At 33.4% G+C, this 9,984-nt stretch overlaps 3 protein-coding genes across 5 annotated transcripts; 1 reads left to right on the top strand and 2 right to left on the bottom strand.

Annotated features, from left to right (window-relative positions):
* Window positions 1-848: 848 nt before the first annotated feature.
* LOC125048545 (PRKR-interacting protein 1 homolog) lies at window positions 849-1,770 on the bottom strand. The gene is made up of 3 exons (XM_047647258.1): window positions 1,562-1,770; window positions 1,316-1,495; window positions 849-1,215 (listed from the first exon to the last, which is right to left on the bottom strand). The coding sequence occupies exons 1-3, from the start codon at window positions 1,661-1,663 to the stop codon at window positions 922-924; spliced, it is 576 nt and encodes a 191-aa protein (XP_047503214.1). The 5' UTR covers window positions 1,664-1,770; the 3' UTR covers window positions 849-921.
* Window positions 1,771-2,024: 254 nt separating this feature from the next.
* LOC125048542 (enolase) lies at window positions 2,025-4,713 on the top strand. 2 transcript variants are annotated; one of them, XM_047647254.1, is made up of 8 exons: window positions 2,025-2,163; window positions 2,280-2,377; window positions 2,460-2,654; window positions 2,871-3,123; window positions 3,313-3,509; window positions 3,752-4,000; window positions 4,071-4,222; window positions 4,305-4,713. In XM_047647254.1, exons 2-8 carry the CDS (start codon window positions 2,306-2,308, stop codon window positions 4,486-4,488), a joined length of 1,302 nt encoding a protein of 433 aa, XP_047503210.1. In that variant the 5' UTR covers window positions 2,025-2,163; window positions 2,280-2,305; the 3' UTR covers window positions 4,489-4,713. The 2 variants fall into 2 exon arrangements, with proteins under 2 accessions (XP_047503210.1, XP_047503211.1); XM_047647255.1 differs by having other exon boundaries at window positions 2,033-2,163; window positions 2,283-2,377.
* A 1,788-nt stretch (window positions 4,714-6,501) lies between these two features.
* On the bottom strand, window positions 6,502-9,314 carry LOC125048543. Of its 2 annotated transcripts, XM_047647256.1 has the most exons (6): window positions 9,251-9,314; window positions 8,313-8,423; window positions 7,810-7,960; window positions 7,144-7,286; window positions 6,884-7,069; window positions 6,502-6,794 (listed from the first exon to the last, which is right to left on the bottom strand). In XM_047647256.1, the coding sequence occupies exons 1-6, from the start codon at window positions 9,297-9,299 to the stop codon at window positions 6,613-6,615; spliced, it is 822 nt and encodes a 273-aa protein (XP_047503212.1). In that variant the 5' UTR covers window positions 9,300-9,314; the 3' UTR covers window positions 6,502-6,612. The 2 variants fall into 2 exon arrangements, with proteins under 2 accessions (XP_047503212.1, XP_047503213.1); XM_047647257.1 differs by lacking the exon at window positions 9,251-9,314 and having other exon boundaries at window positions 8,313-8,576.
* Between the last annotated feature and the right edge of the window lie 670 nt (window positions 9,315-9,984).

Below are 9,984 nucleotides of genomic sequence, written 5' to 3'. Positions count from 1 at the left end.
GCAAAGAAGATACTGGATACATCCATTAAGTAAGGGTATGAATCCAAATGGCGAGTTCTTTTCTAAAAAATACGAAGCATTAAAGATAGACGAAAAAAAATTTGTTGCCTACTTTAGAATGAGTATATCATCATTTGAAGAGCTATTAAGCGAGTTATCAAAATATATACAGAAGAAAAAAAATAAAGGAAGAAAACCAGTTACTGCTTTGGAAATGCTGGGCTTAACTTTAAGGTAAAACAAATAGGTTTCTTATTTTTTTTTATTGATGTTTATGGCACTCGGAATCAAATGTTTAGTTTTATTTGTACCCCTGGCTTTATACACCTGTGGTACTAGCGGGGTGTCGATAAAAATTTTGCATCACTAGTGTTCATGGTTTGGGGGTACCTAGTGGTACAAAGCCAGGTTCAAATGAAACAAGACAGAATCAAATTAAGCTTTTTGCATTATACAATTTTCTTACTTTAAGAATACTTTAATAGGCCTTAAAAAATGTAATGATCAATTTAAGAAAAATCAAACTCCTCATCTTGTGAAACATAGGAAGTAGCTGACGTTTCGTCCAGTAAAAATGGTCAACAAGTATGACGTCATAACGCTGGAATTTACGTCGTGCGTTGCGGCGCCGCACCGCTATAGCGCACTGCCGATTTCAGCGGCGCGGCGCCGCAACGCGCTTATGTGTTTCGGCCCTTAATGTCAAACACACTTAACTTTCTTTTCTTTGTTACTTTGCCTTGTTGTCCATACAAGGATAAAACCAAATAAAAGTTTTGATATTATTGGTAGGCCTATATATTTTTCCATTTTTTAATAAGTAAAAGAATACAAGTGAAACAATATAATTTTGGTAATTTTTACCACTTATATTTATAGAGTTTAATGGTAATTGTAAAAAATATTATTATTAATAAAAGTTTACAAAGAATGATCATTGCCACTTTCACAATCACTTTTCACATTATTAATATTAGGTTCTGTAGTATTATCAGTCTTTTGTTTTGAGTCAAGTCCAAGTTCTTCTTCAGAATTATTACTATCACTATTAGATTGGGAAGATTTGTTGTCAGCAATATTTGTTTTTGGTTGAGTAGCTTTTATTTTAGTTTTTTGTTTCCTTTTTAACCTTTTAGCTCTCTTTTTGGCAGTTCTTTCTTCTGCTTTACGTTTATTTTCCTCTATTCTATTGTGATATGCATCATCAAGCTTTTCCTAAAACAAAAATGGGGTCTACAATAAAAACTTATTATTTTAATTACTTAAAAATTATTAGTGTTCGTTTATATCACGTTAGTATTTAGTAGTAGTATACCTTTTCACTTTTTTCTTGTATGAATTTTTGACGTGCATACTCCTTTCGTCTAAGGTGCCTATATACATGAAATTCTCCCGAACCCGCGCCGGCACTAGAACCCATTACATTACGAACAAAGTCAGGTGGTGGAGCAAGTGACTTATCTTTACGTCTCTCTGGTATCAAAACTGGCTTCTCCTAAAATTATAAAAAAAGAATTGGACTGCGACCCTAGCATAAGAAAAGACAAACAATTATACATACTGGGTTTTTCATTAGTTTTTCAAGGCGAAGTCGTTGTAAATCTGTAGCATCTTTAACAACAATTGGTTTCTTTTCCTCTTTATCGCCGTCTTTGACATCCATTATTTTAGAAAACACACTTTACACTTATATTCGAAGACTAATTATTTATATTTTCAAAATTTACAAACTAAACGTGACCTAATTCCTAAATCAAAAGAAATCATTCTTGACAGTGACACTGCTTGACACTTGACTCCATCGGTCGTTAAAATATCATACGTCAAAATATACTTTTATTTACAGGTAATTAAAAACCGATAAAAATTACTGAATGTTGCGATTGAAATTTGGTGCACTTTTACCTACAAATAAGGTGGATGTATTTCAATCACGCTACATATTTTATATGGGATACATTGCTTAACGTTTCAGTATACATTTTATACATAGACTATTGTAGTTGTACTAGTATCTGTACTTTTTTCGATGGTACAGATGAACGTCTCTAACTTCACCTTGTGAAGGTCAAAGGACAGTAGCCGGCGAATTTCAGTGGGTATTGCACATCTTCGGCAAAGGTTAAAGAAGTCAAATTAATTAGAAGCAACTGATTTTATTAGGTAAGTTCTCTTAGGTGAAATTTAATATCGGTCTCATAGAATTTATAATTATAAAGTATTAATTAATTCTAAAATAAGAAATCTGTATTACCTAACAATCGAAGCAATTTTTTTAGCAGGTCTCCGAATTTACACTTCCAAGATGCCAATCACTTCGATTAAAGCTCGTCAGATCTTCGACTCTCGCGGCAACCCCACAGTGGAGGTTGACCTAGTATGTATAGAATTTGACCTTGTCTAAATTGAAGTTTGTTTTAATATACAACAGCTTACTAAATATAAGTTAAATTCGAAAGGTGACTGAGCTGGGGCTTTTCCGAGCGGCTGTACCGTCAGGTGCATCGACGGGTGTCCATGAAGCCCTTGAATTAAGAGACAATGTGAAGGGTGAATACCATGGGAAAGGGGTTCTGACTGCAATTAAGAACATCAATGACATAATTGCACCTGAATTGCTTAAACAAAGCTTTAATGAAACCCAGCAAAAGGAGGTAACTAAATATACTAATGCAATTATCTAAATATACTTATGTTAAAAACAAACTATTTCTTAGGTCATTTTAAGTAATATTGTCTTATATAAACTCATAAGACAATATTACTTAAAATGACCTAAGAGTGATAAAGACAGAATATTCATTAGTTTTTGAGATTTAAAGTAATTAAACAGTGGTAGTAAAGGTTAATATTTATAAATTTTTTTATAGATTGATCAGTTCATGATCAAGCTTGATGGCACTGAGAATAAGTCAAAATTTGGTGCAAATGCCATCTTGGGTGTGTCTCTGGCTGTAGCTAAGGCTGGTGCTGCTAAAAAGGGTGTTCCTCTTTACAAGCACTTAGCTGATTTGGCTGGAAACAAAGACATTGTTCTTCCAGTCCCTGCCTTTAATGTCATTAATGGCGGATCACATGCTGGAAACAAACTTGCCATGCAGGAGTTCATGATTTTGCCCACTGGTTTGTATTTTATCTCATAATTAAAATACTGAAAAGCTGACATCATATATGTTTATCAGTTGTATATCCCAAACAATATAAATACATACTGACATCATATATCCTTATCAGTTGTAAATAATAAACAACTTATCTGTATTTCTTCAATATTTTTTCATGATTTACTTTACTTATTATCAAATTTTGCAGGTGCATCATCATTTAGTGAGGCTATGCGTATGGGCTCAGAAATCTACCACCATCTGAAGAAAATCATCAAAGAAAAATTTGGCTTAGACTCAACTGCTGTGGGTGATGAGGGTGGTTTTGCCCCTAACATTCAGAACAACAAGGACGCTTTGTACCTTATTCAAGATGCTATTCAGCAGGCGGGCTACACTGGAAAGGTATATTTTTCATAAAACACTACAATTACATTACATTATAAATTATATTTTTTTCCTTAACAAAACATTGAGAAACAATGATGGGTTGAAAATGGAGTTCACATTATACATAATTGAATGGTGTTGGCTTATGGCTTGAGTTAACAACGCTAAATCCTGAAGTTGTGCATTTGAAAAATTGGCATTGGTCTCAAACCCAAAAAATCTGTTTTATTTTTGTTTTACCTATTTACTGTTTCCAGATTGAAATTGGTATGGATGTAGCAGCATCAGAATTTTTCAAGAATGCAACATATGATCTTGATTTCAAGAATCCCAAGTCAAACCCTACTGACTACCTCTCATCAGAAAAATTAGCCGATGTCTACCTTGACTTCATCAAGGACTTCCCCATGGTCTCTATTGAAGACCCCTTTGACCAAGATGACTGGTCGGCATGGAGTAACTTCACTGCCCGAACATCAATCCAGATTGTTGGAGACGATCTTACAGTAAGATCTTTTTGAAAGCTTTGAATCCCATTTAAAATGAAAATGATTATATTTAACAATGTATTTGTAGGTAACGAACCCAAAACGCATTGCAACTGCTGTAGAAAAGAAAGCCTGTAACTGTCTTCTCCTGAAGGTCAATCAAATTGGTAGTGTCACTGAATCCATTGATGCTCACTTGCTGGCCAAGACTAATGGATGGGGCACAATGGTTTCTCATAGGTGAGAAGTTACCTGCTAGTTTCTTTTTTGGAATTGATTTCCTTTTTTTAAAGGAAAAACTAAATATAATAAAAATTTACAGGTCTGGAGAGACTGAGGACACTTTTATTGCTGATCTTGTTGTGGGTCTTTCTACTGGCCAGATCAAGACAGGTGCTCCATGCAGATCCGAGCGGTTGGCCAAGTATAACCAAATTCTCCGTATCGAGGAGGAACTTGGTGCAGCAGCCAAGTATGCTGGCAAGAACTTCCGCAGACCGGTCTAAACTCCCTTACATTGTTTTATCATTGAATATTAGTGTGGCACAATAGTGGTACTTTAAGTACCAACATGTGTATTCCTGTTTCTGCATTATAACAGACTTAGATTGTATATTATATAGGAAAAAATTGCATCTCTAATTTTTGATTGTGTAGAGTATGTGATGTATGTATGATTATTTATTTATAAGTTTAAGGCGTTTTCAAAAGTCAATAAAGTCTGTATTATTTATGTGCATTTTAAATTCTTTGACTATAAAGGTATTTTACAATAATGACGCAAATACAAGCTATATAAAAAAAAAATTTCAACAGCAAATATAATATAATTTATATATTGTTCTCTCAAATAGAGATAATTTAAAATTAACAATGTTAACCCGATCAGCTTGCAATTTTATAATAATTTACTTCACAATTTTAACTTCAATTATTGCGACAGATTAAAAACATTTACTACTAGAAGAAGCGCTATCAGCACCGCAAAATAGTCTGGTCGAAAATTTGCAACGCATGGCGTGGTCCATATTTTGTTAAATAGTAAATCTGGAGTAAAGATTTTGGTCTTCTAATCAAATATCAATCCCAATAAAAAAAGATCGTCTCTAAAATTTCTGTATCCATTTTTTATTATTAAAATTTAATTTGCGCACGGTACTGACACTGACAGTTCGATTACGTCACCAAGATGGCCGCCAGTCGCAATATCAACGTGCGGTGTCAACTAGTGTCTAGTATTCAGTTTGAGAACACTTACATTCGACGCATGCGCAATGACTTAAAAGCATCTAATCACTAATGCGTCGTTTTATGTAAAGCTATCTACATGCACCGGCACGAACCCGGCGGGCAAGGCCGGCGGCTTCGGTGTGTAGACAGCTTTAAGGTTTTTAAATTGTCAACGTCACGTGCCTTGAAATGACAATATTGACAATTATCTGTGTCATTTAGAAAACAATTGGTCTAAAATCTGCAATAAAGAAATAAAATTCATAGTAAAAAATGGTTCGAATAACCACAATTCTATCTAGGGTTCCCGTTATTAAATTCCGCAAAGGTGGCGGTGGATCCCACGCACCACCTGCAGCCGCCACAGCAGCTCCTGCAGCTGCAGCGCCTCAGGCGGTCAGTATCGCGACCTTTATTTCATAATCAGACAACTCTTGTAAATTAATAAAATATTGTTTTTTTAAATTCAGTCTCCTCAAGCTCAACCGAGTGCCGCAATGAGTACTGCATCTATATCAGACATAGATCTTCCTGCTCGCTACAGACGTCTGCCACTTTCCCAAGAAGAAATTGATCACATCAACGGCGGCGGAGTTGTTTAGTGCACAGTTACTTCTTAGACTTAGTTACTTTTTTCCTAATAGAAGTAATATTTCGATATTTTATCATAGTTGTAGAACATATTTTTAAAAGTAGTATAAGTAGTCTGTGTTTTTAATGTTATGAGAAGCATTTAAAATTTGTTTTTTTAACTTCACTTTGACTCCATTAGGTAATATTATTTAGTGTTTTTGTTCACATGATTCTATGATACATCTATGTTGTGTTTTGATTAAATATTATTATTAATTAAGAGGTGTTTCTAATTAGGTGGTCCTGACTGCAATACATTGCATATTATTACATATTAATTTAAAATAATAAATTAAACAGATGTAGACAGGCAGTTTTAGCATAAATTGTTAACAAATCATACTTTGAAATTTTGTCAGTATTAGGAATCATTGTTCCAGAACACAAGAAAAATTTCTTCCCTGCAGATTTGGTTATTTTAATAATATTTCAGATAAATGGGCAAACAACTACAACTAAAGAAGCAGCCCCAGGCATGATGGTCCCACGAGCCATAATGTTACAATATGGAAAAAAGGGTGACGTAATTGTTTTCAAAATGTTGTTACAGAAGTTAGAAAGTAAAAGTGGCTTAACTGGAAAATAAATATCTATTTAAATTAAAAGCGACTAATGTAGCCTTATACTGACTTTCTAGACCCAAAAAAATATATAAATAATGATTATGAAATCTTTTAATTTGTAAGCAAGATATTTCTTAGTTCCTTGGTGTGTAATCAACATATAAAATATACAGGACATATATTAAACTAATTACAAGAAGAAGCCTAATAATATCTAACGTTGAGCGTCTCTTTCTGGATGGACCACATCTGTGCAGACGGCCCATCATAGCATTTGTCACTACTGGTCTCAAATTTTATTATTCCAAATTTAGCGAATCTATTTTTCCATTCAGCAATTTTTGTTATGTTTAATAATGCTTTGGTAATTGAATCCTTAATAGTTTCTGAAAATAATTATAATAAATAATATTGTATATTTATAATAACATACTAAAAATAATAGTTATATATATATTATTATACATATTCATACCTGATAGCCTAGAATTAACTACAATTGGATAGGGCGGAAGACGTCCCAGGGTTTCCAAAGTTATTATATCCTTTCCGCCTTCATGCATATCTCTTTTACAATTGAGAAGAGTGGTTGAATCAACTGCCGCCCACTCCGCTTGCTTCGATAACACCATTCGAGCAGAGGCCAAATGTGATCCAGATTCTGTAATCATAAAAGTTATCATAAACAAGTTCTAATTTTTTATCTCATGAATTAATGTTATTTAATGTAACTACTTAGTAATGAGCCAAAGAAAGATGCATTTTCGCCCTTTTCTCTCAGAGTTTTAAGAACTATTTTGCTTCCACTCAGTGAATCTTCGTTGCTATACGCAAACGTACAACCGCGTAAATCGAGCAAGGTATTTACGTTGTGGGCCCTGTAATCAGAATGATATTGTCTTAGGAATCAGTGACACCAGAAACCGAAATTGATTGAGAAATAATAGAAGCACTGGCCGTTATCAACAGACTGCTGATAACAATTAATTTATCTACCTAAGTACTTCTATTTGTTTTTGGACTATCGTGAATGTTCAATGTATTTAGTTGTTGTTTTAAATAACACCAGTTCAATGAATTTATTTTAATAAATATTAATTGCCTCTGTTATAGAGATATTTATTCATTATTTCAACGAGGAGATTATCGTTCTCTCTATCTACTAAATATAGTAATATTGTGCACAAAAAAAAATGTAAGAAGTATAAAATTAAATCTTTATATGCCCATATACCATATCACCATACATGTGGCGGTATACATCGAACCCCATGACTACCGTACAAATGCCGTGTGTACACACATACTGCGCTATATCGTAGTCAGTAAATGTAAGAAGTTGTACCACACATTCTTATAGATTTCAACGCATAAAATTATTTTCATATAAAAATTACTTACTTCTTATCGATATGTATAATGATATCGGAGAAGTACCCGGGCTTATTTTCCACATTCATTTGATGAGCGAACACTGGCGTTACTGGCAGCAGTTCAATAAACTTGTTGTCCTTCTTCTTCATGTTCATATAGGCAGCGGCCGTCATGAACCCTGAAATACAAAATTATTGGTATAACAAAACCATTTTTTATGCCAATTTGGATAGAAATATCAATACTTTTCTACTTTATTATTTTCTTAGAAATGCTTATAACTAGAGCAGGTTTTTAAAATAAACGTCGCATCTGAGGTGCGAAGGTTACTAACGCGTAGGTTGCACCTAAGGTCGACATCTTCTAATATTTTTTAAAGGTTCATTAATTATTCATTAAGTACATGTTTTCTATAAAATCCATCCGTATTATCCGTATTGTTTATTACTGTATATAAATATATAATATAGTATATGCAGTAAAAAGTAATTTCGCATAATTTAAAAACGCGGGTAGGTTGTTATACTTACCAATATCAATATAGTTCTGTTGAAATGGGTCTGGGCGACTGGGTACTGGACCGGGGCAGCGGCTTTCATATTGCAAAACGGTAAAGCAATTCAACGCTTCTTCTAACAATTCTGCAATTAACTCGTATAGCTCAACTGGATGAGTTGGACACATATAAGTAACTAAACGTAGTTGAAGTTTATTCTCGGACATTTTTCGTTTATTAGATACGTTAGAAACGTCCACAAAAGAAAGTAGTCAACAGTAAAATTAAGTTGTTCAATAATTACCGTCGATATTGTTTTTATTTGCACTATCGTTAGCAAGATAAACACGTTGCGTTCACGAACTCTCTGTATAGTAGCTACATAATACCGCTTGTTTTAATGTCGGAGCTTGCACGCGGCAGACGCATGTTTACTTAACGAAAGGTTAAATTTGTCATGGTTTATGAAACTTTTATGATCTATAAAGAAAGATATATTTTACAAAGAATTAAAAAATTACATGCACTTTTTCGATTTCTGGATTCAGTTGTTGTATTTTTGAATATGAAGACATGATGCTAGACTTAAAAAAATGTAGTCCAATTGTCTTATCGTTAACAAGCGTCGATATTTGTTGTCAATGACCTTTTCACCTATTTTATATTAATAAATGTGTACTAAAACATCACATAATCTGTTTATTATATATTGGGTCTCGACGTTAGATTTGGTTTTTTCATCTTAGAATACGATTAATTAAGGTAATCATTATCATTCATCATGTGGGTCGCATTATAAATATATATTCACGATGAATTAAAAATTAATAAGTGAACACTGAAATAAATAAATAAAAATGCGTGCGTCTCGGGCCGCCTGACAGAAGTGATAACTTAAACTAAACTAAATTAGATTATTTACCTTTTTAATATAAAAATTGTTTCATTTGAGAAAAACTTAGTAACTATTACCTAAATTTTGCTCATTGCTAGTGGTTAGTTCCCCTGATTGCGAATCCATGGGTCCCGGGTTTGATCCCCGTCTGAGACAAAACATAGATGTGATGAGCAGTTGGTGTTGTGCTTAGGTCTTGGGTGTTTAAATATGTATTTATATATCTATCTATCTATAATATGTATGTATATCCGTTGCCTAGTACCCATAACACATGCTTCACCAGCTTAGCATAGGGTAGGTGAATTGTCCAATCATATAAAAAAAAATGTATATTAATATGATAATATAAGAAAAGGTTATTTATTCATAAATTATTTTATTGATTATGAAATATATTTTATACTACTGAGGGGAAAGCGTCTGTCTGAAATACAGCTAGCGCTGCGGGTTAGAGATAGTGAGGAGGAGTTTGCCTACCACTGCTATATGCGTGAGAGAAAGGGGCGCAGAGGACGAGCGGTTTGCCCTCCCATAAGAAGTTATAACTTCAAACATATCTATAAACTAACAAATTATTTTAATATATGCCTTTATTAGTAAATATAAAATTGCGTATCCTATTTTTAAAAGTCATGTAAAAAGATATACAGTAAAAATAAAAGTTTTAAGCAGTAGGGTAACAGTGACGCTACTAAATTATAGTGCGTTTTCCAATTACAGAGCATTATGCGACTAAGTGCCGCACAATGCCGCATAATGCTGTAGCTTAATTGGAACGTGAATTAGTTTTCAAATGCATCAGCAGAGT

Source organism: Pieris napi, chromosome 4 (genome assembly GCF_905475465.1).
Source record: "Pieris napi chromosome 4, ilPieNapi1.2, whole genome shotgun sequence".
In the NCBI taxonomy this organism is placed as follows: Eukaryota; Metazoa; Arthropoda; class Insecta; order Lepidoptera; family Pieridae; genus Pieris; species Pieris napi.
This window is presented reverse-complemented; position numbering and strand designations above follow the sequence as displayed.

What these genes read in the sequence shown, in the direction of transcription:
- LOC125048543 (XM_047647257.1), bottom strand. Translation starts at nt 8,505, where the DNA reads ATGTCCGAGAATAAACTTCAACTACGTTTAGTTACTTATATGTGTCCA. An exon ending in ACAGAACTATATTGATATTG is followed by an intron (nt 7,961 to 8,312) that starts GTAAGTATAACA and finishes TTTGTATTTCAG; the next exon opens with GGTTCATGACGGCCGCTGCC. An exon ending in AGTTAATTCTAGGCTATCAG is followed by an intron (nt 6,795 to 6,883) that starts GTATGAATATGT and finishes AATTATTTTCAG; the next exon opens with AAACTATTAAGGATTCAATT.
- LOC125048542 (XM_047647254.1), top strand. Translation starts at nt 2,306, where the DNA reads ATGCCAATCACTTCGATTAAAGCTCGTCAGATCTTCGACTCTCGCGGC. An exon ending in CCACAGTGGAGGTTGACCTA is followed by an intron (nt 2,378 to 2,459) that starts GTATGTATAGAA and finishes TAAATTCGAAAG; the next exon opens with GTGACTGAGCTGGGGCTTTT. An exon ending in GGCACAATGGTTTCTCATAG is followed by an intron (nt 4,223 to 4,304) that starts GTGAGAAGTTAC and finishes AAAAATTTACAG; the next exon opens with GTCTGGAGAGACTGAGGACA.
- LOC125048545 (XM_047647258.1), bottom strand. Translation starts at nt 1,663, where the DNA reads ATGGATGTCAAAGACGGCGATAAAGAGGAAAAGAAACCAATTGTTGTT. An exon ending in AAAAACTAATGAAAAACCCA is followed by an intron (nt 1,496 to 1,561) that starts GTATGTATAATT and finishes TTATAATTTTAG; the next exon opens with GAGAAGCCAGTTTTGATACC. An exon ending in TACAAGAAAAAAGTGAAAAG is followed by an intron (nt 1,216 to 1,315) that starts GTATACTACTAC and finishes TTTTTGTTTTAG; the next exon opens with GAAAAGCTTGATGATGCATA.